At 41.0% G+C, this 7,500-nt stretch overlaps 1 protein-coding gene across 4 annotated transcripts in view; it reads left to right on the forward strand.

The window, feature by feature from the left end:
* The window catches only part of LOC113805020 (lachesin), a 68,393-nt gene that overhangs the window by 52,260 nt on the left and 8,633 nt on the right, over positions 1 to 7,500 (forward strand). For all 4 annotated transcript variants that reach the window (XM_070114991.1, XM_070114992.1, XM_070114993.1 and 1 more), the window contains one exon: positions 504 to 652. In XM_070114991.1, the coding sequence (XP_069971092.1) occupies positions 504 to 652 (149 nt within the window). The remainder of the gene's footprint in view (positions 1 to 503; positions 653 to 7,500) is intronic.

The following is a 7,500-nucleotide window of genomic DNA, read 5'->3' on the forward strand; positions in this document are numbered from 1 at the left end:
GAAAAAGAAAAGATCAGAGGGAGGAAGAACTCGGCATTTTTACAATGTTTGGGGAAATTTTCTATGCCTATTTTTTTCGGCTCAGAATGCGGAAAATTTGGTAAATCTCCGTTTGGAAAGCTTTATTGGCCAAGAACACACTCTCTACTTGTTCTCTCAAATACAACAGAGCTGCGAGGACTTCTGGGATACGTCCCATGATTTTTTTTAGGTATGAGAGAGAAAGAAAGAGAGAGAGAGAGAGAGAGAGAGAGAGAGAGAGAGAGAGAGAGAGAGAGAGAGAAACTGAGTTAGTGAGAGAGAGAGGATGGGGAGGGAGAGAGAGAAAAATGAAACATGCAAAATAAACCGTGGTCTTTGCAACAAATATAGAAAACATATGGATAGTATTGAAAATATCTCTTATAAACAAGACATCCAAAAATTAAAAATCACTAGGTACACCACCCATGCAAACCTACCACAGGAAAACGTTCTAACCCCCCCCCCCTCCTTTTCATCAGGAGTGCTGGAGGCGGGATCCCGGAAATGGTTCTACGGCTCGGAGGACACGGGACAGCCCTATCTGGCGACGGAGGAACTGAACATGACCGCCATTTTGGATTACGCTGTCTCCTTGCCCTGTCGCGTCTTCAACCTCAGGGACAGAACGGTAAGGTTTTTCTCGTTTTTCTCTTGTTTTTCCCGTATACATGATTTGTATTTGTTCTGGTTTAGGGTTGTTTTAGGTTTTGATTATAATGAGCAATCACATTACTATAATCTTTATCGGTAGTAGTAATAGTGGTAGTAGTAATACCATTTACTCTTTTGGCGAGGGCCTTTGTTGAATCTAGGATGATGATAAATGATAAACTCGTATTTATCATTTTTTTTATAGCGCTAACAAATAACCTTTTACGAATATACAATCATGCACAATATATAGTCAATTTTTATATTGACAAAACTGCGGGGAAACTGAATGCAAAAAGTCTGCGGATACAACAACCCATCTTTCACACCCGCACGTAAATCTTCCCCGCCGGCGTTGACATTCGCAACCGGAGCAAGGTGCAAGGTGCAAGGTGATGACTGCAAATGATGAATGTGCTAGACGATTCGTGGTAATTATATGCGAAAGCCTGGGCGGTTCTGAGATCAGTCATGTGCTTACGAGACAGACCGAAGACAAATCTCCACCCTTGAGGTTTGGTGAAGAGAGGAAAGCCTTGTTGCTGTGAGTTAAGGACTGCGATGGCTTCTCGGGTCTGATAAGTGGCTGTCAGATTTCTTCGATGACGGCTGATAATCGCGGGGACTTGCATGTTTGATTTAGAGTGTGCTGAATATCGAATTTATTTGATTCACGAGTTGGTCGGATGATTTAAGTATGTATTTAGGTTTAGACGAAAGTATTTATGCATTTGAAGCTTACAAGTGGTACGCATTTTTAAGAATTTTATATTTTGTTATGGATATTTGATTGATGTAAAGAAAAGGCTTCGGGGAAATATGTATATATATATATATATATATATATATATATATATATATATATATATATATATATATATATATATATATATATTCATATATATATTACTCTAGCGAAACATTCACTTGCACAGCCCGCATAAAAACTTTTTTTAGGTGTCTTGTCAGCCTATGGCACTTTTTCCTTCTTTTTAATTCATGTACGTAAGTTTTTCTTTCCTTTTCCTCCCGTTTGATTCATGTTCCTGCCGGCGTTGGCGCTGTGCCCGCCCGACCCCGCTCGCTCATGACACAGTGTCGCACCTTGCGTCGCCTAACCTCATTACCAGACGCTCTGTATTTAACCGACCCATTGGTTCCCCGCGACGAATTCGAACAGCCAATCCGAAACGCTTCCGGAGGGCTGCGCGGGACGTGGCGGTCGCTCATTGGTCCGTTTGCTTTTTTAAATGGCTTGTGGAGGCAGCTTTGTTGTAGTAGTGTTGACATGAAAGCATCGAGAATCCGTTAACAGGTGGATTTTCGACGTTGATCAGTAGTCGTAGTAAGCCACCTTTTCGTTTCTTTTCTTTTTTTCTTTTTTTTTTTTTTAACACCTGCTCTCCAACCTTTCTTTTAGCTGCCTTTCTGTTTATTTCCTTTCTTTTCGTTTTTCTAATTTTTCCACCTGCACTCCAACCTTTCTTTTAGCTGCCTTTCTGTTTATTTCTTTTATTTTCGTTTTTCTTATTTTATTACACCTGCACTCCAACCTTTCTTTTAGCTGCCTTTCTGTATATTTGTTTGTTTTTGCTCTCTTCGTTTTTTTTTTTTTTTTTTTTTTTTTTTTTTTTTTTGCCTTACATGAAAACACGCATTCAGCAACACCGTTCGTACAGGGCGTGAGCGTGTAAACTCGTAGGCAGCCACAGTACGCCCGAGCCACAAGAACGCAACGAAAAAAACACAAAAAAACGGGCTGGCTGGCTAGCAATGTCCTTCACGCGAGGATTCCTTCGCGCCATGTCTTGTGAGATCGGGGAATTTGGCGTTATCGGGACCCTACCATTTACCGATTTTTTGCCTTACTTTGTGTACTAGGTTTGTGAACACGTGTTTTTTATCCTTTTTTTTTTTTTGAGGCTTAGGCATGATGTGTGTGTGTGTGTGTGTGTGTGTGTGTGTGTGTGTGTGTGTGTGTGTGTTTGTGTGTGTGTGTGTGTGTGTGTGTGTGTGTGTGTGTGTGTGTGTGTGTGTGTGTGTATGTGTGTGAAAATATGCAAAACGTAATGCAAACTTACAATTATGATTTTGTCCATCGTATGTTGTGCTGCTGCTTTTACGGTGAATAAAACACGAAACGAAAATTAGGGATTTCACAGACGCACCTAGCGCGTCTCTCTCTCTCCCTCTCTCCCTCCCTTCCTCTCCCTTCCTCTCTCCTCTCTCCCTCCTCCTTATCCTCCTCCTCCTCCTCCTTCCTCGCTCCTTCTCTTCCTCTCCTCCTCCCTCCCTCCCTCCCTCTCTCCCTCCCTCCCTCCCTCCCTCTCTCCCTCTCCTCCTCCCTCCCTCCCTCCCTCCCTCCCTCTCTCCCTCTCCTACTCCCTCCCTCCCTCCCTCTCCCTCTATGATGTGGCTCTCCTTGTACTTAGCAGTACTAATAATAGTGATACAATCATCACGCAAAAAAAAAGAATCTATTTTTATTGGTTCGTCACCTATCGAAAGGCTTAACGATGATGAGCGAAACATGTGTGCAAGCAGCCATGCATGCAACTGTTTTATTAAGAGAAGCAAAACATGATTCATGTCTAAATGCAAAAAAGCATGTGTACTTGTATCATTTCTATTCTTCTCTCTACTTTCCCTTCTCCCCTGTTCGGTCTGTTTGCACTCGGATAAAAAAGTAAAGAATTTAATGATGCAACGGCCGTATTTGTTGTGATAAGGAAATTATTACGACTGTAACTGCTAAGAAAAATAGTTGGAATGATAATAGCTATAATGATAAGAATCAGGATGAAGATGATCATTATGATAATGAGGATAATGGTAACGATACAATAGTGATTATTATCATTATTATTTTTATTCTGATAATAAAAATAACAGGAATAACAATAATGACAATAAGAAGTGTTGATGATTATCATAATAGTAATAATGACTAAGAACACCGATCATGACGATAGTAAGAATAAACATCAAGAACAGGTGGCAAGACTTTTTCTATCTATCTCTATTCATCTACCAATCTATTTCTTTCTATCTATTTTTCCATCTATCTATCTACCTATCTATTTTTCTATCTTTCCATCTATCTATTAAATCTACCTATCTATCTATCCATCTACCTATCTATTTATCTATCTATCTTCCCATCTATCTATAAAATCTACCTTTCAATCTATCTGCCTATCTATCCATCTAGCCCTCTATCCCTTTATCCCTCCTTCTGCCTCCCACCCTCCCTCCCACCCACCCACCCTCCCTCCCTCCCTCCCTCCCTCCCTCCCACCCTCCCTCCCTCCCTCCCTCCCTCTCTACCCCTTTACAAACTGCATCTCTCAACCGGTCTTCTGTCAACCGACCTACCCCCTTGCGAATACTGAAGCCCGTGTATCGAGGATAGTGTAAACAAAGAGACGAGCCAAAGGAAATTTCAAGAAAGACAGATGATGAAGAAGAAAGAGAAGAAGAAGAGAAAGAAAAATAAAAACTTTGAAAGACAGCTCGGAAGATTGGAAAAGTTGACGCGAACTAATTAGGGGGAGAATTTTTCGCCCACGACGAGAGTGGGAACAAGGGTGGAGGAGGAGGAGGAGGAGGAGGATAGGGGAGCGGTGAGGATAATCGTGGAAATAATAGTGAGGATAATAGCGTTGATAATATAGCAACGGTGATAATGATGATATTAGTAATGATGATAATGATAATTTATCATGATAATAAGTTATAATTATAATGATAATGGTGTATAATAATGATTGTAATAGTTATAATGATGATTTATAATAATAACGATTTAAAAGGATAATGATAATTATGATTTACAATGATAAGAGTAATAAAAATAATGATAATAACAATAATGCCTTATAAAAAGATACAGAAAATGCGAAATTGATAATTAAAGTGATAAGGTTAATGTTAAAGATGATTTTACAACCTAATATAACTAATGTGAATGATGAACGTTTCGGAGATGCCGAGAGCGATATTAATTGGTGACAACAGGAATTTTGTCAACGATGATATTAATTGCAGTAATGATGATAAAGTCAAAAATGAAAAAGTGTAGTAAAAAATAGTGATGATAATGACTGGGCTATTAAATTAATGATGCCAATCAGAGTAACATGAACAGCACAACCGAAACGTGATGATAGTGATAAGACCAAGAAACTGTATATAGTCTTAAAATGATAAAGACGATAATAGCGATTTGACGAAAGAGGCAAGTGGCGCTGTTGTTTTAAGTGTGTTTTGTGGAGCTGCCACCGACTGTTATTACATACCCTGTGTGGGAGAGATTCGCCATTTGCCATGACATTTCTTGGGTTGTGAGCGTGCAAGCAGGCGTGCGAGTGTGTGTGTGTGCGTGTGGTTTTTATCCTTGCGTGTGTGCGTGTGCTGTTTTTGTTCATGTGTGTGTGTGTGCGTGTATGTGTATGTATGCGTTTGGGTATTCTCTCGTGTGCGTGTGCGTGTGTGTGTATGCGTGTGCTTGTATGTGTGTGCGTGTGCTTGTATGTGTGCGCGCGTGTGCTTGTGTGTGTGTGTGCGTGTGTGTATGTGTGTGTGTGTGTGTGTGTGTGTGTGTGTGTGTGTGTGTGTGTGTGTGTGTGACTGAGTGAGAGTGACTACATGTTTGAAGGCTCCCACACGTTACCAGTTCTGTTGTGTTTGGCGTCCGGCGGCCTCCTACACGACACTTTGTTGGGAGCAGTGTTTCACGAGAAAAAAGAGAGAGAGGGAGGGGCAAGAGAGAGAGGGGGGGGAGAGAAAGAGAGAGGGGGGGGGGGAGAAGGAGAAAGAGAGAGAGTGGGACAGAGAGAAAAGCAGGAGAGACATAGGCATAAAACAGAAAGGAAGAAAGACGGGGGGGGAGGAAAAGCGAGACACGCACATCCACACACACGCACACACACACTCACACACAGACACACACACGCACGCACACACACGCACACACACACACACACACACACACACACACACACACACACACACACACACACACACACACACACACACACACACACACACACACACACACACACACTCCAGCGCCCACCCACAGAACACCCGACATGTCACCCACACCTCTGATAACCCCGCCGCGTCGCCTCCGCTTATCAAACACGAAAAAACGTCCTAAATGAGACAGGCAGTTATGTAAACAAGAGTAGGCTTGGGGGTGGGGTGGGGTGGTGGGTGCACAGAAGACGTTTTAATAATGAGTTGTTAAAGGGTGTTAGAGGATTAGAGTTATTTTCGTTTATGTTTAATTTCTTTGTCTATATACACACGCGTTGAAATATACACACGCATACATGTATATAAATATATGTGTGTGTGTGTGTCTGTGTGTGTGTGTGTGTCTGTGTATGTGTGTGTGTGTGTGTGTGTGTGTGTGTGTGTGTGTGTGTGTGTATCAAATAACTCCGGTCGGTGGCACTTCCCACCATCTGTTCCCAGCTGATCAGAGGCGCGGCCGAACGCCTTCCTGGAGCCACAATTACCCCTCCGGACTTTGACACTTCGCACTCATGTGACACGAGCCCTTCACCGGACAGAGACGGCATCTTTGGCCCTATCTACCACCTCCTCCTTAAGAAAGTACCGCCCCCCCCCCCATCGTTCAAAGCTACGGGTTGATGAATCAATTCCCTGGAAGTAAAATAAACCCAAAGGCTAAGACCCATTTCAGTTAATCCACACTGAGACCATCCTGACTCGTTGATACCTATGTATTTCCTGTATTTTTCTTTTCATCTGCACGACCATCAATATGAAATATCTGTCTGTTTATACCATACGTATATTTCCGTAGGCTTTCTTTCAATCTTTTATCTTTCCTTCATCTTCCTGTATTTTTCTTTTCACCTGCCTTCAAGATAAAATATCTATCTGTTTACTCCATACGTATATATCCGTAGGCCTATATCTTTCCTTCATCTTCCTGTATTTTTCTTTTCATATGACTTCCGTATAAAATATATATCTGTTTATTCCATACGTATATTTCCGTAGGCCTATATTTTTCCTTCATCTTCCTGTATTTTTCTTTTCATCTGCACGGCCTTCAATATATAATATCTATCTGTTTAAACCTCATGCATATTTCCGTATATCTTTCCTTCATCTCCCCTCCGTCTATCTACACATAATAAATCTATCTATCAATATATTCTCGTGTATATTCTTATGTCCGGGACGTCACAACACGACTTCAAATCCTAGTCATTGGCCACTGAGCGCTGCGGTCTCGTCACTTTTAGTCCTTCGCCATCTGGTATTACGTTTCTTGCTTATTGACGAAAGAAAAGGTGATGACCTTAGACCTTAATGGTTGATTTGTGTGTAGGATGACGCGAAGGCAGAGTTGTTGTTGTTTTTTTTAAGGAAGTTGAAGGAAAGGAAAATGGGGAATCGATTTGAGTTTAGGATGACGCTAAGGCAGGGAGAACACGTTTTTTTAAAGAGAAAGTTAAAAAAGAAGAAAAAAATGGGGAACTGGGTCTTAATCATTGATTTGTTTTTAAGATGACGCTAAGGCAGAAAGATTAGTTTTTTTCAGTAAGAAAATTGTTGTTTTTAAGAGGAAGTTAAAGAAAAGGGAAATGAGGAACTGGGCCTTAATCATCGATTTGATTTTAAGATGACGATAAGGTAGAATACACTGTTTTTCTTCTTTTTAGGAAGATAAAGAAAAGAAAAAAATGAGAGACGGCCTTAATCCTTGATTTTTTTAAGATGACGCTAAGGAAGAATAAACTTCTTCCTTAGCGTCATCTTAAAAAAAAATCAAGGATTAAGGCC

This window comes from Penaeus vannamei, chromosome 37 (genome assembly GCF_042767895.1).
Source record: "Penaeus vannamei isolate JL-2024 chromosome 37, ASM4276789v1, whole genome shotgun sequence".
In the NCBI taxonomy this organism is placed as follows: domain Eukaryota; kingdom Metazoa; phylum Arthropoda; class Malacostraca; order Decapoda; family Penaeidae; genus Penaeus; species Penaeus vannamei.